General features: G+C 43.6%; 1 protein-coding gene across 2 annotated transcripts; it reads right to left on the minus strand.

Moving 5' to 3' along the window:
- Window positions 1-298: 298 nt before the first annotated feature.
- On the minus strand, window positions 299-21885 carry rab11fip5a (RAB11 family interacting protein 5a (class I)). Of its 2 annotated transcripts, XM_072677836.1 has the most exons (5): window positions 20933-21885; window positions 11604-12115; window positions 10508-11267; window positions 4232-4361; window positions 299-3133 (listed from the first exon to the last, which is right to left on the minus strand). In XM_072677836.1, the coding sequence occupies exons 1-5, from the start codon at window positions 21310-21312 to the stop codon at window positions 2876-2878; spliced, it is 2040 nt and encodes a 679-aa protein (XP_072533937.1). In that variant the 5' UTR covers window positions 21313-21885; the 3' UTR covers window positions 299-2875. The 2 variants fall into 2 exon arrangements, with proteins under 2 accessions (XP_072533937.1, XP_072533936.1); XM_072677835.1 differs by lacking the exons at window positions 10508-11267; window positions 11604-12115; window positions 20933-21885 and adding an exon at window positions 5890-8767.
- Between the last annotated feature and the right edge of the window lie 388 nt (window positions 21886-22273).

The following is a 22273-nucleotide window of genomic DNA, read 5'->3' on the forward strand; positions in this document are numbered from 1 at the left end:
GCAGACCTTACTGAAAATATATAGTGGTCGTTTTGAACCACTTTCCTATTTATCCACAGAACACAGCTGTAGGGTAGTTGAATAGTCAGTTTTTGTTGGTATGTTGTGCTCACCTATGAACCTTCATCAAAGTTCAGAGCAGGACATTTTTACTTTCTTTCTTTTTGATGAGAACCAATTAGAAGATTCAAGTGAACAGTCAGAGATGATCTTCACTCTTCTCTGTGGTGTATTGGGTGGACTGCTTCCCTTTCAAGCTGCCCTGACATGATGAAAGAAAACAATCAAAAATGCCATCCCAAAGTGAAAAGAGTTTATTTCATTGAGACAGATGCAAAAGGACAGACCAGAGAACTGAACTTAAATAGTCTCTGACTGCAGCACATCTTTCAGTAACCTAATCAAACAAGCAGACATTTGCCCCCTGTGGACAGTCATACAACTACAACCTGCACATCCCAGAGAGAGCACCTCAGAGAAACACAGGAGAGGATTAAAAAAATAAATAAAATATTTCCAGATTCCTGCAGAGTGGCCAGTTCCTATGCCTTATGACTTGTAACATTTACCTGGGCATATCCTCTCCATTAATTCCTCAAAGAAAAGAAAAGAAAACCCAAAATAGGAAAGCCAAATCAATAATAAACATTTGCCTGTTAATGACTAAAATAATGCAATGCACACTTAAGACTATTTTATTAAAAATAACATTGCCTTTAAGAGCTACAATGGAAATGCATCCTATATTCCATAAATGAGCATCTTGGATCTGCAGAAGCAAAAAGTAGAACTGTAAACACAATGTTTTATTTGCAAATAAATTACCAGAGGTTCAGATACAGAAATGTAGCTTTGATTTTTTTTTATTTATCAAATCTACCATTAAAAGCACACAAATCTGTTTCTACATTCATTCCCATTGACACATTCCATAACATTAAGCCAAGGGCACTTGTACCTCCTAACTGGACTACAGGCTGTACGCAAGTTCCCACAGTCCCCTAGCCTTCTGTTCTATTGCTTTCTATATTATTACTGACTTCTAAAGAGACAACCTGATGAACACAGTCGATATGTGTGAGAACAGCATGGTGGCAGAGAAAACCCAAAGAAAAAAAAACAACAAAAAGACATAATTAACCACTAAAGAAAATAAACATGAACTTCTACAAGCAGAACGGTGAGCTTTTAAAAGAACAGACAGAGCAGAACTTCACACAAAAGTCAAGGAAAAGCAAAACATTAAAAAGGCTGAAAATATTATAATTTGTTTTAAATAAGAACATATACATGTAAAACGCAACAGGTTTATTAAGAACTGTAAACTTCAGTCTCTGACTTTAACACGGTCGTTCCATACGAGTCCAGCTGAGCAACACAGTACGAGTCCAGTCATTCAGTTTTTATCAGCACAATCTATTAGACAGAGATCATATTTAAATGGGAGGCAGAACATGTGATCCCTTAAGTGCTTCTAATCATATCAGTAAGTCTTTGAGTTACATGTATTATGTTGACCTCTGATTATTTATTTTTTTTCTTTTCTATCTGGGCTGGACTATGAGAATTACAGTAGCACAGGAATACTGTAAATATCTTAGGTTCAGAGGATGAGCTAGTGCAGTGTGTATGTGCATCTATTTGTATTCACGTAGTACGTTTCCTATGCTGTTGAGGAAGAACCATTTCCAGTGTGCGTGTGGTTTGAAAGTGCTGGAACATAGGCCTCTACCACACAACTACACATGGTGCTACACTGCAACACACACTGATAGTGGCAACATTAGAGTAACGACACTGCAGGGACACTGACGCAGGCCAGAGCCACGGCTGTGCATAACACTAGCACTGAATAATAGCAACTTCAGGCATTTTATATCCCATAGTTATCCTTCTTGCGCTTCTACTTGCTCACAGCTCCACGATGAGACGGTAACATCCTATGTCTTCACCTGACTTCACCTTAACCGTAACAGTCTGTTGGTTATCAAGTTTGAATGCACCGTCGTGCCTCAGGGTCAGGTGCAGAGTAAAAGTGATGGTTTCAGCGACAACAGAACAGAGACATATGATAAGGCAGCGTTTGGCATTTCATCAGAGTGGCATATACGCAGTAAGGACAGTATATATCCCGTTCTTTACACCTGAAAGCACTGGTAGCGATGTGCGTGCGTTAGCTCAAGCAGGGTGGGGGAGGGGAGAGCACTGACTGACTGACTGAGTGACACAGATGGGGAGTGGGGAGCCAGCATGTTAGTGCGTGCCTCTGCTCTTATGCTCGTCAGTAAAGTGCGGAAGACACGACAGGAGGCACAAGCAGATTCTGAACCGACCGATTCTGCTTGTTCAAGCAGAACGGGCCTTTTCAAGCAGCACAATGTTACATGTTAAAATGTGATAGGTCCCATTAATGTGATGGGAAAGGAAGAGCAAAAAAGTAAGAATTTGGTAAAATGCATTATTTCGAGCATCAGAAACTACCAGAAGCACACAAAGACCACGCCTCCCTTCCACTGACCAATGGTTTTGGTAACTAGCTGGACAGCTGCACCTTTGAGACATCTGTCACAGAAAGTGATCATCAGCCACTGCAACTCAAGTCTAATCGTAATAAGACTTTAGGGAGGCGGGGGGGGCATCCCCTAAGCCCCGCCAAGGTAGGGGTGTGCCTGCCAAATATGGACCCCGCACAGAGATCCAGGTGCATTTGGATACAGTTAAGCATGCCAAATATACATCATCTCCTCTGTGCCTGTTCAGTAATGCCAGTGGCTGTACTCTACATTTACATGGTAGCAGTAGCGGTGCAAGGTTGCGACAACTGCCCAAAGTTGGTGGGAAGGTTTGTAGAAGGGTTGGCTGAGCATTGGCCAGGTCACTTCATCTTGGAGCGGACCTGCAGCAGCGTAGGCGTTTGCTCCATGATGCGGACGAGCAGAGTGTCAATGTAATCCTCCAGATCTCGGATTAAAACCTTCATCTTCTTTATCTCTATCTCCCGCTTCTCCAGCAACACCCCCCGGCGCTCATACTCCTCCTTCTCCTGCTGGAGCTCAGCATCTCGCTGCAACAGTAAGGACACCAGCTCACTGTGGTTCAGATGGTAGTAGGAGCCTCCACCTTCCACCAAGGCCTGAGAAAAATTGGGAGAGGCATTACAACAAGAATAATGATCATCTATGAAGTGGTACCTTGTGGATTTTCTTTTTTTTTTTTTTTTTTTTGGGGGGGGGGGCATCTTCTACATGGCTGTGAATTTTGTTGGGCTAATTTTAAGAACTGTATTCCATCTCATTCTAGACCTTTATAAACAGCACCATCATCATTTCAGCATATTTTAATAGGCCAAATAAAAAGCACATCTCTAATAGATTATTCTCTTAATGGGATTGTTTTGTCTGTTTTAAGCTGGTTTAAAAGTACATTCAATTCCAATTCAGTACAATTTATCTAGCCTAGTCGGTGGTGGTCCCATTCCTTTTCACTGTAGGAGGGGATAGACTAAGCTGAGCGGTTGCAGAAAGAGATACAGCCAGGCTACAATCTGTAATTGTATACTTTCAATTGTATACCCACAAATATTAAGAGCTAAAGTTGAACTTTCTTAAACTGACAAAGTGGCATAATCAGTTCCTATTCTAGAGGGTCAGTGTGCAGTGTACTATTGTGATCTCCTTATGCTAACTTCTAACTTGCTGTGAATTTGTTTGAGCAGAGAAATGAAACGTCAAATAACTGCAGCCCTCTGCGTATGCCCACCATGACAAAGCACAAGTTGTCAAAAAAAAAAAAAACCCACAAACACACCGCACCCTAACCAGACTGCCATATAGGCACAAACAGACAGACAGTTAAACTCTCAATGTTACAGCTTATTTATTTCATTTAACAATCTTGCTAAACTAGGATTTGGAGTTCTCCTGAGATACTGTATTAACTAGCAAATTTAGCCATCTGAGCAGGACCCACTAAATCCCACAAGGTCAAAACAGTGACATTCTCCAAAAAAAGGTATGGACATGTTACTGTATTATTGCTATACATTATGCTGTACATAATACTTGAAATTATACTATAGACTGTGACTTTTTTTAAATGGTCACATTTATTTTATATTATTATAAACTGCTTGTGTGTGAACTGAGACAGTAACCATAAATATACTTCCCCTTTTTCTGGTTCAATTAAAATCAATCACTCTTAATAGCACCAGTGACTAAAACACTCATACCCTTTTTTCAGGTTCTTGATCTCCATGGTGACTCCGGCCAGGATGAATAGTGGACTTCAGCTTTTCTAACACAGAGCGACCTTCTGACCTCTTCTCATCTGGAGGTGTGAGCGGCTTCACTGGATGCGGACTGTAAGATGAAGACAGTTGTTTTGTGAAATTATTCATTAACAATGAAGAATGGCAATCACAGGCACATTTTTGGGATCGCTTTTTCAAGAAGAAAACCAGTGGTCCCCAGAAAGAAGTCACATGATCACCTGGTGCAGTGAAGAGAAAGCCATGCGTGTTAACCACAGTGATTAATCAGAGTATTTAAAAACCCTTGAAATATCCAGTATTCAGGTCAACCCTACTGCAACTCTTTGGTGAACAGGAGTGTTTAGAGTCTAAATGTGTGAAGAATAAAGGGGAATTCCACTAGTAAAATGTCCTGTATAACTTAATCACTGAGACTGGAGAAAAGTCTAGTAGGTAGTTTTTGCATTGAATGCATTGGATGTCTACCACCATCATTGTGAAAATGTCTGACCCTGTAGGTTTCTCTAGAATAACATTTTATACAAGCCACGTTAAACAGTTTAATTATGCAGAATATTTTCATCAAATAAACAGTAGCTGAATTCCCCTTTAACTTATTAACTTGAATGAGCCCACAGAAGAAAACAAGTGAATAAGGGCACAAGTTTATATCCACTGAGATATTATATGTAGACACCACAAGCAAATTGGGAAACAATGATTGGAAAGGAAAGTCAGGAATAGTGAAAACAGTATTAAACAGTATTATTGTTTTAATGCTCCCCAAAAACAAACGGCCTCCATGCATTGATGAGCCAAAACATTAAGAACCTAATATGCTAACCTAATTGCCTAATATACTGATTGCCAACAGTGTGCCACAAAAAACAACTCACTCTACCATCAAGATCTGATGGTAGCTGGTATATTTTTATATCCAGCACAATTTTATATCCAGTCGACCTGAGGAGGATGGGTTCCCCTACTGAGTCTTGGTTCGTTTCAAGGTTTCTTCCTCTCAACCCGAGGGAGGCTTTCCTTGCCACTGTTGCTCAAACGAGGCTTGGACCCGAATCTCTGTAAAGCTGCTTTGTGATAACATTTGTTGTAAAAAGCGCTATATAAATAAAATTTAATTGAATTGAATTGAATAGCCTTTGTTAAACTCACCAGATCAATGAGCCTTGGGCACCAAACACAATAGGCAGTTTTTGACTTCGACCCAGTAATCTCGTCATAACATAACTGGGCTCTTACAGTACAGGTATTCACACCTGACCATTTCTTGTGTCTTTACAAGAACTTTTCAGTTCCTGTCTAACATGCAATTGTGGGATAATCAACATTATTAGCTTAATTTATGAGTGGTCTCATTGCTTTGGCTCAAAAGTGAGAATTTAATAAAAAACAATAATGAAAATGAGAATAACAAGAAGACATAACTAACATGGCATATACAGTCTCTTCACTCATAGGAACACATAAACTCTACCCACCAAGTTTATAAGATCAGTCTCTGCAGAGTCTGCAAATTCTGTGTAGAATATAAAAACCACAGAATCTGCATAGAGACTGCTTTACTCAAACACACCCAGAGTGTGAATCTGTCAACCAACCAACCACCCATTTAACCTCACCTGTTGAGGGTTGGCACCTGTTGGGTTTCCTGGGAAAAAGGAGGATGAGATGCAAGCTGTGTAGGGGAAAGAGGTGCAGAAGCCAGCACAGGCATCATGGGGAAGGGAAAGGAGGGCATAGTATTAGTGCCTAGTGCTACATCTGGTGTAGAGGAGGCTAGAGGTAGAAGGTCAAGCGAAGAAAGGAGGAAGTTCAGGTTGAGATCATGTCCTGAGGGCAGGTTCGGCTGTTCTATGCTTGAGAGGTCAGGTAGGGGTAGTTCAGCTGTACAGTTATCCACAGAGGAACTTGCTGTACTAGGAACAACGGAAGTTGCTTCTTGTGCATTACTGTTTTTGTTTGAATTCTCAACAGCAATTGTGCTGACAGCATGTGTTGCAGTGTTCTGTGGCACAAAAACATTATCCAGAAGCAAATCTGTTGTAACTAGGTCCTGGGTGATGCTGGAGCTTGGCTTAGACATAAAATCAGAGTCATATATCTTCTCAGCAGGCTGGACACATTCTGCTACAACGGCTCCATCAAGGTGTACGTTGTGGGATGAACGGGGTTCAGTGGCATTGGTCTCGTTATACACCAAACATGGTTCAGGGTCTAACTTTACAAGTTCTTCTGACCAGGTCATCATTTTTGGAGGGGCAACCTTTTGGTCTTGTATCAAATTTTTGTTTAGCATCACGTCCACAGAGGGGTCATAGTTTAGTATCGCTTCATCACCAGTTGCTACAGCTTCTTCAATGAGGTCACATTTTAGTAAGGAATTCTTTGAAGCATCATATATTGACATGAAGCTGTTCTTCTGGGATAGGTAATTTGCTGGCAAACACCTCTGTGATGAAAATTCTTTTGGTTTGGCTTCTTGAAATGGTTGATGGCCTGGCTCAGGTTCTTGAAAAGGGTCATGTTTTGGCTTGGCTTCCTCAGAGATCTCCGTTAAAGAGAGAGAATTGTGCAGTGACCTGCAGGTGACGTACTGCTCTGAATCTGCGCTTGTATACAGGCTGTGGAAGAGCAGGCTGCCAGGAGACAGTGCTGCAATCAGAGCACTTGGCTCTGTCGCCATGCTCACATTGGCACTAGGAGGATGAAGATAACCTACAGACATTGTCTGCCTGCTACCAAGCGATATGTCTACCTCTGGATGTCCTCTTTGGCTGCCAGGAAAAATATCGACCCTCAGGTTGCCCCTAGATGGATCAGGTAGCCAATCACTGATTTCTTCCTTTATCAAAGAAACGTTGCTTGAGACTCCTGGAGAGGATGTCATAATGACTTCCAAGTTATCAATCAAGTCTAAGGACATGCACCCAGGTTCACCTTCAGCATCTTTTTCCTCCATTACTACTCTCGCTTTTATTACACAGTCACTGGTTCCTGCAGGAACTGACATCCCTGACATATCTTTTGCTGTATGGGCAAGACGAGAGCCATTCAAGTGTGCTTCATCTTTAACAAAAGACTCTTTAAATTCCGATGTGATACTCTCACTCAGTTCAACATTATCTGTCCTTGTTTGTGAAATATTTAACGCCTGATAGTCAGGGGAGTCAGATGTTATGATGGTAGGCTCCAGAGTATCATCTGAGCTAAAGTCTTTACAGCAAGGTACAGATGTCTTGAGGGTTTCCACAGATTTATCAGGGGCATCCATTAACATCTCAAAAGGGTATTTGACGATTGCATGGTCGGCCTTCTTGTCCACCGGAAGCTTCAGAGGATCTAAGGATTTGTTGCCAAGTGTTTCAGTAGATACAAATGACAATGATGATGCACTGGATGAAATGCTGCATAGGGATGTGATTTGAGGCCCCTTTTCCAAGCTCTCTGTATCCGAGGCTGCATTAAAACAGTTCTGATTAACAGAGCATGTTGAAACGGAAGGGTAAGGACAGGCAAGTGTATTCAGTTCTGAGAACTCTATACTCGAGTTCTGAGGCAAGGATGAGTCAAAGTCAGACACTAGAGCTTCCTGAGCAGCAGAGTTATTGAGGTCAGTATTGCAGGTCTTCCAGCAAATATAATTAGCTGAAGGGTGAAGAAGTGTATTAGAAGAGTTTAAATGATCAGTCAAAGTGCATGCTGGGTTAGTGTTACTTAGTAGATCACCACACACATTAGATACAATCAGACCACCCTCAGCACCTAGGGGTGTTAGGTCAGGTAGTTCAATTAGCGGAGGAGGTAGGTTATTCATCTGAACCTCATTCTCCAAATTCTCGCTTATGAAGTTATCCCAGTCTGAATTTTTCTTAGACTGGGAAACAGCTGGATTCACATCACCCCCAATCGCTATATTAATAGTCTTAGGATTTGAAGCCATTTCTGATTCTCTGTTCAGTGTGTGTCTGTTTGTATTTCCAGCCTCATCTAAATCTGATGGAGTGGGGTTGCTGGTACTGAAGGGAGATGCCTCATGTTGGCTGCAGTCTGGGCTAAAAAGAGAGGGCAAAGCAGGAGTTAAAGGAGTAACAGTACACAGCTCCTGGAAGAAAGGATTCCGCTGCAGTTGAGAAAAGAAAGGGTTGGCAGGGGAGAGCAATGGAGGTGAGGTGAATGGGTTAGTGTATTGGTGAGTTGTGCCCTGTGAGGGGTCAGTTGGGTTCAAGGGTGAAGGGGATTTGGTTGTGCTGGAGTCTTGAAGAGCAAGAAGCTGGCTGTGAAAGGAAGGCACAGAGTCCACACAATTAGTGATAACATTTGTCCCATCCGTATTACAACATTTAAACATTACAAGGATGTAAATATTTGGCACAGTATTAATCTGGGTCAGTGGCAATTCTCCCAAAACCAAACAAACAAACAAAAACATCTAGGTTAAAATTGTAAGCAAAAGATAAAAAAAAAATTTCAGACTGGACATTACTAGTCTGACACAATATTTCAGTCCAGGGTACAACAGAGAGAGGACTTTTGCTCTGTAAACCCTCCCACTCCTCTGCAACACAAGCATTTGCAATAAATAAGCTCTCTGGACAAAACAAATGAGTCACCTTGCATGGTACCAACAACATGCTACTGCATAGCTGGGGGGTTCACAGGGATGTGGGCTGTGCGGCTGGTTTTATAGATTGAGAAGAGGTGGTACAGTACAGTGAAGGTCTCGTTCATTGGGTGGAAAATGGGTTGTAAAGCAGATGATAATGATTGGCAGAAAGGAGTGATGGAGTAAAGAAGCAAAGGAGTGTGCCAAAGGCCGTAGTGTAGCTGAATATACAGGTGTATTGAAGCGTATGGTTCTACCAGCAGTGGCAAAAATCCCAGTCTACATGAAATTCTCATCATTCTTGAGCAGAAGTGAGCAAAAGCTTCTTGAAAAACAAATTGTCCAAGGACCCGCATTGACTTCTAAAAACCAATCTTGCCTGGAGCCATCAATCCTGTCGCACACTCAGCAGATATTTATAGCCCAATCATCCTCGCGCAATGCCATATGCAGGAGCCTGAAATTATTGCAACCTTAAACACACAAAGTGACTATTTGTTTATAAATGCAGGCACATGAGTGCTGAAATGAATGAGCCAGGCCACATCTGCTTTGCAGTGCAGCACTGCAGAGTGCTAGCTCTGCTGAACTAGGAAACACTGTAATGATCATGCAGCCGTATCAGAGAAGGAGTGAGAGCAGCAGAACCAGTGAGGGGGAATGAATAAAAAATGGAAAGTGGGCTGCAGCCTAAACTATAATCTAGGTCAGCAAAATTTTATAGCTATAGTGTGATGTACAACAGTCCCACTAATGTCTATATACTTTAATTACTTTACCATGAACATTTAACATTTAAACACATTCAACGCCAGCCTTCATGAACCTCAATAAACACGGTTAATAATCTGCATAAAACGAAGTTAAATATTAAGATTAAAAATAAAAAGCCCTGTGGGATACATAATCAAATACAGTCTAAAATGAATTCTGGGTGCTGGGACATAACTGAATGTATACCTTTCTCATGTTTTGGGCTTGCAGATCTCAGAAGTCATGAATTTTCAGTGGCTAAAAGAAGTCACCAGGGAAAAAATACAATGTCATCTCAGAAACCCTGAGAAGATTAGGTTTTATAGCAGTTTTAGACTTCAAGGAAGGATTATGGAAGGATTCTAGACGTATGCGTGTATGTGAACGTCTTTTCACACCATTACATTTTACAAAATAACCCCCCCCCTCCAACCAAAAGACTTATGAAAACAATGCATTTACTGCATTTACCCATTAGAAAGTAGACACACACCTAAAACGGGAACAGCAAGTGCAACTGGTTAAGAAGATCACAACCCAAAAATAATTAAGCAGCTTCTTCAGAAACCTATTACAGACACACCCATAGTTCTACAGGAACACCATATCACCATGCCTAGACAGGAAACAAACAGTATGCTACAGACAGAGGAGGGGGGTGACTATGAAACAGAAATAAGAAAAACATATAAGGAGGACATATAAATGGATAAATACAAAGGATTCAAGTCTCCAGGGCAACACCCCTCTCTGCATTGCAGATACTGAAACTAGAGTCACAGAAGACACTGACAACACACACACACACACACACACACACACACACACACACTAACTACATATCAATAAATGTAGGTAAGATTGCTTAGACTGCTTTTTACCTGGGTTTACTATGCGTGTCCTTAGAGCTGAACCATCCTCTGTGTTTTCCTTCTGTAGGCGGCGGGCCATGTGTTGTTTCTTCCTTGCCTGATCCTGACCCTTTCCCAGCAGACTCACTGCCCCGCCCATGCGAGAACAAACCCCGCTTCTTCTTGCTTGGCACTTCTTTCTCAGAAACCGTCCTCTCCATCGTGGGCTCATCAGAAACCAATCCAGCATGCTCCAACGCAGCAGCTATGGCTGCTTTCTCCTCTTCTCCAGGTTTATCAAAGGACCAGCGCCGCCCGTCTATCGGTCCTCCGCCCTGCCGCTCTTCTCCGCGGCGAGAGAGGTTCTGCAAGGAGATGGAGAGTGCAGAACCCTTCTGCAGCAGCCCCAGCGTAGGCAACTTAGGCTCAGGCTTGGGCTTTGACTCTAGCTTTGGCAGCTGGCTCTGAGGCTCTAGCTGGGGTTTAGGCTCAGGGGGTTTTGCAGTTTGAGTCAGTTTCTTCTCTGGTGAACTCTCCTGAGGTGGCGTTCTGGTTGGTTCTTGTTGGGTCTGCGGCTGTGGCTTAGGTTGTTGTAGTATCAATGTTGGCGGTTGGTGAGTAAGTGGAGATGTCTCCACCGGATTCCCATTCACACAGACAGAGGGCAGGAGAATGGGGAAGTCATTGTCGTTGGTTAGGGAATGAGGTACCGGGATGCTAATGTCACATGGCTCATCATCAAACACATGCCTGACAGGAGAGACTTGTGGTGATGGTGCTACTGTGTGCTCTAAGGGAAATGGAAAAAGGAATTCAATTATCATGTATTTTTTAAGAAACTGAAGATTACAGAGAGTGCAAAATTGCATTTTTATACCCAAGAGGACCAAAATAAAAATACTCATTTTTGTTTGTCAATTTTGTTTGACACATTTTGTTTGTCAATGTTCATTTTTGTGGTACTCATTCAAGAATATTCTTTATAAAAGAAACAGTTTGGCACTGGGCCAGGTTAATAACTGGACTAAAGTTTGGACCTTTATATGACTGAAAGGAAACTATAAAGGGTTAAGAAAACATTTTATATGCATACATTCATGTAAACAACACCTGTTTGTGTATATACCTGGGCTGTTATCTGCGGTCAAGTTGCTGCTGTTACTTGGGGAGTTGGACAGATCAGAGACCACCACACTAATGCCAGCAGTAGGGCTGAGGCTACCTCCTCTGGAAGACGACTCGCTGCTCTCGGAGCCCAGAGAGGTGCTGGAGCGCGTGTCTGAAGACTTCCTTAACCTTCCCCGCAAGAAGAAACTCCTCATCTTACTCCTCCTTATCTCCCCACCTTCATCATCCTCATAGTCTTCCTCTCCACCTCCGTCGCTAGGCAGCCGTCCCCTCATCCGGGCCAGTGCCCCATAGCCCCCAGGGACGATGGCTGAGGAAGACTCTTCGTCTCCGCCACGTTTTTTGGCCCGCATGCGCTCTCGCAGCTTGCCAAAGGCAGAGCGAGGCTTGTCCTTTATGGAGAGGTCATACATGCTGGCCGTCAGGTTGTGGCGTGTGAACTGCACTGTTACCTGGAGCTCCCCCCTTTCCTTCTCCTTTTTACTAGTCTTAGAGTGAAGCTTGTACCACCTGAGGGGGAAAACAAGAAACTGTTCATTGGTATTCACACTTAATTTCATATCTAGGCAAAATGAACGAACATGTACAACACATATTTGCATATATTAACGCATTCATCTTAAAGCAGCATGCTACACTTTTCAACCAAATTCACTTTGAATGATCGTACAATTCTGTTATTTTTAGTAACAGTTTCTATAATGAGACATTCAGGGCTGATTTGGTTAGTTTAGTGGTGACTGTTCTTAAAGTTACTGTTTTATATTGCGTTTCATATCTTATAATCCAGTCTGACTCTCCTCCCTGACCATTAAGCTCCCAGTTACTTTACAACACTGCTGCTGACATGTCATTATGTTTCTTGTTCATAACATATACTAAAATAACTATACATTTAGAATGCTAAGGTTACAAAAATCCACTGCTGGAGGCCATCTGTGTTAAACAGTTTTAGGTTTCCTGCTCTAGTACTCCTGAGTCAAAGGAGATGCTTGCTGAAATATCTGTTTCTTGGCTGTACTACTGCTCACCCTTGAAAGGTGAAAGCTGCACCTGCTCTAGGCCTGACCACACAGCCAACAGCACTGTGTGGTGGGAAAAGAAGTTGATCAACTCCACACTAACATGATCTGACATGATCTGCTGAATCCATATATTATAAACAAATGGGCTAAACAACTGGCAAAGTCATTAGGTAACTTCAACCTGCATTTCAACCAATCATAAACGACTGGCACGTTTCTCAAGAACTGTCTTAATATCCTGTGTGGACATAAAATCCAAACGGTCTTGAACACAATTGTTCCCCATCCCCAAGAACTGATTCCACAACATCTATAATGAAATTTCCCCAAAAGAAGGTCAGTGTGGAGCTCATGATGGCAGGACACAGCACACCATCCCTTATTCACCCTGCAGGTTGAATGGTAACATACTGTACATTATTTGTGGGTTAACACAGACACACACACATTGTCCATAACTACCCTTAGGCATGCTCTTTTAACACAACTCCATGTATAGAATTCCATGTTGTAAATAGGATACTTTCCTGTTTCTCAGCTGCACACATACATTAGCATGCACACACACACACACACACACACACACACACACACACACACACAAAAATGCTGACAAATGCAGCACCAAAGAAAGCCTCAGCTTTCTGCCTATCAGCAATATTGATCTGCAAAAGTGTGCAATGATCAAACGCATGCGCACACAAATTAGCATCCCATGTCATGAGAGATTATCCAGATGTAAGGTTGTACACATATGCCTTTACATTCACTTCTTTTTGGTCATCTTTACACACACCATCAGCACATAACGTGCAGTGTCCCCGTCCTACATCTCTACTTCCCGGCAGTGCAATGTTGCTATGGTGACCGGACTGTAGTGCGTCAAATGAAGGTGACACTGAGAAATATTGTTTAAATGCAAATGAATCAATTCATGTTTGTTCATGTCAAGAAAGGCCAGAGGCTTCCTGTCTCCAAGAGCAGTTTATTCATCCTTGACAATCTTTCCTTTTTATCTGCACTTATTCAGTTTTCTCCCATTCTGCTTGATTAGTTAAGAACTGTTGGCCAGGCTGTCTATTTGGCTCCCGCCCCCCCCCCGCACTTGTCTCAATCTCCTCTGCATGGAGGCTCTGAAGAGCATTGGATTCACATTGTATGTATGCCATGTTGGTGCTAATAAGTAAACAATAAAAAATGTTGTTTTCTGAAGAAAGTTTTCTTGAGATTGTTTTATCAAAATAATAATTGTAGTGCCATCACAGTAACACAATATAATAATTAAAATAAGCTTTGGGCTCAGGGGTTAAACATTACTGATAAACGATGTAAATGGGCCAATAAAACAGATTCCAAAAAGCCCCACCCAATATCCTGCTTGTTTGGTTTGAGTCAATCAGAACTTTGAGGACAGTGTGTTTAAATATGTAAATGTGCTACATCGCAGAATCAGTGGGCTGTGTGGCTAGCTGAAGAACTAGACTACACTCACAAAACAGCACAGAACTTGCAAGACATACTTTACATTAACCGGGTTTTCTAAACACAACAGTGATGGAGAAAAAGAAAAAACCTTTCGAATTTCTTGAGACTTCCGCTATTTTGAGAAAACAATGTTTATGCTGTGATAATGACATAGCTCAAGATTTTAAGGAACCATAATATTTCTCATTATCATGAACAAACAATAAATAAAAATAAAATATGCAAAACCATGGCCTGAAACTGCACTGTGTACACTTACAGTCTGACTGTCACCAAAATAAATTCCAGTAAAGCTATCAAAATCACACCATTTCAAAACTTGAAAATTATCAGTGCACACATCTAACCTCTATATACACAAACACAAAACACACACATACACAACCATACATGCCCAACCAAACAAAATTCCAAGAGGATATCAAAGAGGATATCAAAGACCTCCTGTATCTCCAACAGGAAAACAGACATTCTCCACCCCAAAGGCCCCCATGACATCCAATCACATACACTCGAACATAAAAGGGTTCTATACAATACTGAAAAAAATTCTTTGACTCATAACACTTGGTGGTGCTTTACAGAACCCTTTTTTTAAATTATATAAACGGACATCTACACAGTTTTTCTTGCGCATAAAGAATTGTTTTACCAGACACCCAAATCATGGTCTTAAATAATTCTATAGTATTGCATAGCATGGATATACAATATATACATACATACATACTTCTGCATGGTGAAAAGCATGTCCATCCAAATATATATGATTGCTATTAAACAACGTCAAAATGTGTGCCATACATGTGTGGACCGGCTGTAATGTTAAATCTAGGGAGGCGGAAACTATTAAATTGTATTTTATATATCAAAACATTATCCTGGGTTGACACAAAACAACAGCAAAACTGTAAACAGCTGTGTACATTAACTTAAACCGAAATAGGACCATTACACTCTTCAACATAAGCAGGCGTCCACTAACTTTTCCTATTGAAGACGACTAAATGTCACACAAACAACAAGAAAACGTAAACCTGATCCATTTGTCCCAGAGTACATCACAATTTCCCAATTACAAGATTATCATTTTTGCCAGTGCTATGTGGTAACCATTCCCATATATTTAATTGCACGGACAGGCAGCTTTGAAGCTCGTTTGGGTTTTAGCAGCATTCAATATAACATTGTTACGAAGGTAGCTACATTTTTGGAGTGGATAACCTGTATATATACACACCTGTATATTGGGTATAATGAACCTGGTCATTATACCCAATACCAAACCAATGTCTCAAACTTTCCCCCCACCCATCTCTGTTTCTGTGTGCTTATAATGCACGCTTCATTTCCACTTCAAAGTTGAGCCACACACAGCTCCACCCACTGCGGTTAGACCTGGTGACCACTTCTCTGAAAAGCAATATGAGACGTTAGAGCAGGCCTGTCTTCAGCCCACCACAAGAGTCAGACCGGGGCAAATATTGGCTTCGACCTAAGAGTTAACCAATGAACTACCAAAAAAAAAATCTACCAGTCCAATACATTCTAGTACTGTTAAATTGTTAAGTTACTCCGACGTATGCATTTCTTTCGATTAGACACAACATGCAATCTTTACACTTTACACAAGCAAGTAGGGGAAACACCAACACAACCCGGAAATTAACCAATTACTGAGGGTGACTTATGCACTGAGAACAGTAATGTCACACAGAGACACCACACTCTGCAAACTGAAGCTAGAACATACACAGTATTCAAACACCCCACTGTCTGTTCTTCTTGCCTATTCTCACTGGGTTAGAAGCAGAAAATACAAGCTACAGCACTCCTATATATTCATACTTTATCCTGTGGACTTCCGATATGTAGCACCGTTTCTGCTCTTTCTAATCTCGGTAACGACATGTCAAAATGTGCAGCAGTACAAGAGGGTGAGTCATGACTTTCTCACCAACCAAAGTGATTTCCTGTTTCCTGGACATGCAGAGGAAGTGGTGAAGACGAATATATTTATCTTTATTACACTTATGCTCACTCACACACACACACACACACACACACACACACACACACACACACACACACACACACACACACACACACGAGAAAATAACTCCAGGCCGTTGTTTGGTTAACTATGTTCCAGTGACTGTTCCTAGCAGTTGTGTAGCTAACTATGTTCTAGCAACTATCCGTAGCCGTCGTTTAGCCATGTGCCAGCAACTGTTCCTAACCGTCGTTTAGCTAACTATGTTCTAGCAACTGTCCCTAGCCGTCGTTTAGCCATGTGCCAGCAACTGTTCCTAGCCGTCGTTTAGCTAACTATGTTCTAGCAACTGTCCCTAGCCGTCGTTTAGCCATGTGCCAGCAACTGTTCCTAACCGTCGTTTAGCTAACTATGTTCTAGCAACTGTCCCTAGCCGTCGTTTAGCCATGTGCCAGCAACTGTTCCTAGCCGTCGTTTAGCTAACTATGTTCTAGCAACTGTCCCTAGCCGTCGTTTAGCCATGTGCCAGCAACTGTTCCTAGCCGTCGTTTAGCTAACTATGTTCTAGCAACTGTCCCTAGCCGTCGTTTAGCCGTGTGCCAGCAACTGTTCCTAGCCGTCGTTTAGCTAACTATGTTCTAGCAACTGTCCCTAGCCGTCGTTTAGCCGTGTGCCAGCAACTGTTCCTAGCCGTCGTTTAGCTAACTATGTTCTAGCAACTGTCCCTAGCCGTCGTTTAGCCATGTGCCAGCAACTGTTCCTAGCCGTCGTTTAGCTAACTATGTTCTAGCAACTGTCCCTAGCCGTCGTTTAGCCGTGTGCCAGCAACTGTTCCTAGCCGTCGTTTAGCCGTGTGCCAGCAACTGTTCCTAGTCGTCGTTTAGCCGTGTGCCAGCAACTGTTCCTAGTCGTCGTTTAGCCGTGTGCCAGCAACTGTTCCTAGTCGTCATTTAGCCGTGTGCCAGCAACTGTCCCTAGCCGTCGTTTAGCCGTGTGCCAGCAACTGTCCCTAGCCGTCATTTAGCAAACTATATTCTAGCAACTATCCGTAGCCGTCGTTTAGCCATGTGCCAGCAACTGTTCCCAGCCGTCGTTTAGCCATGTGCAAGCAACTGTCCCTAGCCGTTGTTTAGCCGTGTGCCAGCAACTGTTCCTAGCCGTCGTTTAGCCGTGTGCCAGAAACTGTTCCTAGCCAGCAACTGTTCCTAGCCGTCGTTTAGCTAACTATGTTCTAGCAACTGTTCCTAGCCGTCGTTTAGCCATGTGCCAGAAACTGTTCCTAGCCGTCGTTTAGCCGTGTGCCAGAAACTGTTCCTAGCCAGCAACTGTTCCTAGCCGTCGTTTAGCCGTGTGCCAGCAACTGTTCCTAGTCGTCGTTTAGCCGCGTGCCAGCAACTGTTCCTAGCCGTCGTTTAGCCGCGTGCCAGCAACTGTTCCTAGCCGTCGTTTAGCCGTGTGCCAGCAACTGTTCCTAGCCATTGTTTAGCAAACTATGTAGCACCGTTTCTGCTCTTTCTAATCTCAGTAACGACGTTTCAAAATGTGCAGCAGTACAAGAGGGTGAGTCATGAATTTCTTACCAACAAAGCGATTTCCTGTTTCCTGGACATGCAGAGGAAGTGGTGAAGATGAATATATTTATCTTTATTACACTTATGCTCACTCACACACACACACACACTCACACACACACTCACACACACTCACACACACACTCACACACACACTCACACACACACTCACACACACACTCACACACACACTCACACACACGAGAAAAAAACTCCAGGCCGTTGTTTGGTTAACTATGTTCCAGTGACTGTTCCTAGCAGTTGTGTAGCTAACTATGTTCTAGCAACTATCCGTAGCCGTCGTTTAGCCGCGTGCCAGCAACTGTTCCTAGCCGTCGTTTAGCCGTGTGCCAGCAACTGTTCCTAGCCGTTGTTTAGCCGTGTGCCAGCAACTGTTCCTAGCCGTCGTTTAGCTAACTATGTTCTAGCAACTGTCCCTAGCCGTCATTTAGCTAACTATGTTCTAGCAACTGTTCCTAGCCGTCGTTTAGCTAACTATGTTCTAGCAACTGTTCCTAGCCGTCGTTTAGCCGTGTGCCAGAAACTGTTCCTAGCCAGCAACTGTTCCTAGCCGTCGTTTAGCCGTGTGCCAGCAACTGTTCCTAGCCGTCGTTTAGCCGTGTGCCAGCAACTGTTCCTAGCCGTCGTTTAGCCGTGTGCCAGCAACTGTTCCTAGCCGTCGTTTAGCCGTGTGCCAGCAACTGTTCCTATCTGTTGTTTAGCCGTGTGCCAGCAACTGTTCCTATCTGTTGTTTAGCCGTGTGCCAGCAACTGTTCCTATCTGTTGTTTAGCCGTGTGCCAGCAACTGTTCCTAGCCAGCAACTGTCCCTAGCCGTCGTTTAGCCGTGTGCCAGCAACTGTTCCTAGCTGTCGTTTAGCCGTGTGCCTGCAACTGTTCCTAGCCAGCAACTGTTCCTAGCCAGCAACTGTTCCTAGCCGTCGTTTAGCCGTGTGCCTGCAACTGTTCCTAACCGTCGTTTAGCCGTGTGCAAGTAACTGTTCCTAGTCGTCGTTTAGCTAACTATGTTCTAGCAACTGTTCCTATCTGTTGTTTAGCTGTGTGCCAGAAACTGTTCCCATTAATTGCCCAGTCGTGTCCCAGCAACTTTTCCTAGCCATTGTTTAGCCTTGTTTTAGAAGCTGTTCCTAGCCATTGTCTCAAAGTGGTTCAGCAAGCTAGCAAACATAACGTTACAATAAAAAAAAACAGACTCTTGGGGTTAACAGTGATAGACATTTCAAGGGTAGCAAACCCGGAAGAGATAAATATCAAAACAGTAAATGTGCTTTGATAGTTTTCCTTAATGGATATTCCTGTTCTATCCACTAGGTCCAATAACTGTTTGCTTTACCAACTTCCTCAATGATAAAGTCAATTTTCATAAAAGAACCTGAATCGGTGGAGGAAAACAAAAGTGAAGCTTGACTCTTTCTGCCAGATCACTGTACTGCAGACTTTTGGAGAAGTCATCATTGTAGTATTGAACATATTGTGGAGCCCTACCAAGATGTTTAAGTAGGTATTTAAAAAGGTATGGCTTTACAAATCAAGTGGTACAAAATTCTCCTTATCCCAAATGTAGCTGTTAAGTGAACCACTCTATAAGACCCACTGTGTACAGCCAGCTGTATCCTGTGTGTCTGTTCTAGGCAAGTTGCTTAGACTGCATGTTTTGCAGGCCAGTGGACTTTCAGAGAGGCAGTCGAACATGCTAAACTATTCTAAAGCCTTTACCAGGCACCCTGGTTCAGAGCATCAAGAATTAAGTAACAAAAAGTGGAGGTCTCTATACACTGTTCCATTTACATTTTCGGCATTTAGCAGACACTCTTACCCAGAGCGACTTACAAAAGTACTTTGCTATTTACCTCAAAATTAACCTCAGCTAGTTTGAATAGACTACAATTCTAAGATACCTCTAAGCTTAGTCTTAGTATCTTCAGTCTGCATTTGAAAACAGCGAGCGACTCTGCTGTTCGGACACCCAGGGGAAGTTCATCCCACCACTTCAGTGACAGGACAGAAAAAAGCCTGGACACTGGTCTTCTGTGGATTTTAAGGGATGACGGGTCAAGCAGAGACGTTTGAAGCTTGCAGCTCGAAGGGCTCTTGGTGCACGGGCTCTCATTTAACAATCTATAAGGCTATTTGTTTACTACTAGCCCGCCTTTTTCCAAACTGCTGTAATTCAGAGTGGTTTGATGTGAAATGGTCGATTGCAGACAAATCTACCATGGTGGTTACAGTGGTGGTGACGGGAACCAGGGATAAGTGTCTACGAAGCAAATATAACATTTATTTAAAGATAAAGATAATCTTGTATGTCTATATATAACTACAATAGTGGTAAACCATTTGGTTTTATAACACCCTTTACTTATTTACTTCTTCACCATAAATGGGTTTTAAAAATGCCAAAAAAAGTCAAAACAATGCCTCATGCATCATGTGAAATTCTATACAACCATGTTGTGCAATGTGATGTAGCAATTAGACATCAAATTCTTTGCACATCTGGTGCCTTTGCAATCCTGACTCCGTAAACTTCACTAGAATGAAGCATTTCACATCAAATGTCTTCCTAACCATTTAATTCTGCAGAAATGTAAAGGAATTGCCATTATTCCGCTTTAACACATGCATGTGCCCCAGAAAGCAGCTGAGCTAGTGAACTGCTGTACAGCAACAAAACTAAAGGAGTGTCATCTGAGACCAGTTTTCACTCTGCATTAAGATTACATAATCCAAAAGCTGACACAGCAGCACGATGGACTATGGGCTGCTCATCTCCACAACATCCACGGCCAAACCGGTCACATCACAGGCAGCTCATATGCTGTGTGACCTTGAGGCAGATGCAGGTTCACGTGGAAGCAAATTACACACATGGACTCTATGCAGTTTCACTGTCAGCATCTGTTAATGTGCCTACAGGCCTCCTTCAGCAAAGTCCCCCCAGTGCGCTGAAACTGAATCGAGGAGGGCGTGACTGCGCAACTCACAGGATTGCAGCAGTGAATGTGTATCTGTGCGTGTGGATGCAAAGACTGGAAGATCCAGCCTTATAGGAGTGTGTTCAGTGCTCACTTAATGCCAGGAGAAACCAAATACCGTTCATGTTTACACACCCTGACAACCTCTGCGATTACTCCGCAGGCCTGCCTGCCCATCCGCCCACCTCTGCAGCTCACGCGAAGCGGTGATTAAGCAAACAAGCGACTATAACGAGGCAACAGAGGAGAGAGACCTACTCGTTCTTCATGCATATCCTCTCGCGGAAGGCCTTGTCCAGCGGGATCACGGCTTGGCCCAGGAACACGTCGAGGCCGATGAGCGCGCGGTGCATGACGGTGAGGGTCAGGTCGCAGCTTCCAGGGGCGCACGCTTCGCGTCCTCCCTCCTCGAGCGCGCTGGGCTGCAGCTCGAATGCGCACTCCTCGCCCCATTCGGGGTCCGTGCTCTTCTCGACCACGCACGTGGAGTACTTCTCCTTGCCCAGCTGAATGACCGTGTACGCGTCGCTCGTGCCGTGCTTGCCCTTGGCGCGCAAGCCGCGCGCGCGGATCACTAGCACCTGCACGTGTGTGGGCACCCATCTCTGCTCCTCATCCGCGGCGTTCACCGAGCACATGGCGGCGACGGCGGGGGCGCGCGCACGGCGCCCAGAGACATAGAGGGCGGACGGGGGTGGCGCGCGTACGCGCGTGCGTGTGTGTGTGTATATGTATGTATGCGTGTGTGTGTGAGTGAAGCCCCAGTCCGCAGCTAGTGCTGATGCTCCTGTTCAGCCGTTAGCAGCCTGGTCTCGCGCTCGCCAGTATTATTGTTTCCGTGGTGGTCGTTGCGTGCATCATACAGTCTGCCCACCTCGTTCTCTCGCTGTTTCTCCTCCGCGACGCTGTAAATGCCGGTCCGCCACCGACGTCACTGCTTTATCCGCTCGGCAGCACGATGAAGGAAGGAAGGAAGTGCGCGAGCGAACGCTTTCTCTCCCGGAGTCTTGCTTTCGCTTCAAAACGAGCCTTTAGATCGTTCTCGCGCTCTAAATCCGCAGCCCGCGCTGTATTCCAGGCCCCTTCTCTTTGATGCACTGCACGCGCTTGTGTCCTGAGCGCTCGCTCGCGGCTCCTGAGCGGGAGAAGGCGGTGGCGGAGTCCCGCCGCCCTGCGATGACATAATACTGCAGAGGCCCAACGAGCTGAAGGAGGACGGGCGGGTTTTGTGGGGAGAAGCAAAGAGAAAGCAGTGTAAAACGCTACCGACCCGGCCTGTGAGGACAGGGGTTGTTTTCGAGAAGCAGCCCGGCCCTGTGCTTATAACATTCTTATCATCAGTTCCCAAAATAACCGGGTGTGGCGTAAAAATGCTTCACATTGCTGGCCGAACCTTCAACTCTGTAAACACACGCGCACACACTCCTTCCTAAATTGATAATCACTTTTGCATACCACATCACATCCAAATAACTTGCAACTAAATTTGAGGGATGCAATCATTTGAAGTCAAATGAAGCATTCACACCAATTTGCCAGATTATCAGGTACACCTTCTGTGTATACTGTATGTCCAGATGTTTCTGGACACTTCTTCAA

Source organism: Salminus brasiliensis, chromosome 4, assembly GCF_030463535.1.
Source record: "Salminus brasiliensis chromosome 4, fSalBra1.hap2, whole genome shotgun sequence".
Lineage (NCBI taxonomy): Eukaryota > Metazoa > Chordata > Actinopteri > Characiformes > Bryconidae > Salminus > Salminus brasiliensis.

Bases quoted from the DNA above. Each gene is read 5' to 3' on its own strand.
- rab11fip5a (XM_072677835.1), bottom strand. From the start codon at position 8,699: ATGTTTTTGTTTGTTTGTTTGGTTTTGGGAGAATTGCCACTGACCCAG. The intron at 4,362-5,889 runs GTGAGGTTAAAT...TTCATCTTACAG, and splicing joins CAGGTGCCAACCCTCAACAG to TCCGCATCCAGTGAAGCCGC. The intron at 3,134-4,231 runs GTATGAGTGTTT...AATTTTTCTCAG, and splicing joins ATCAAGAACCTGAAAAAAGG to GCCTTGGTGGAAGGTGGAGG.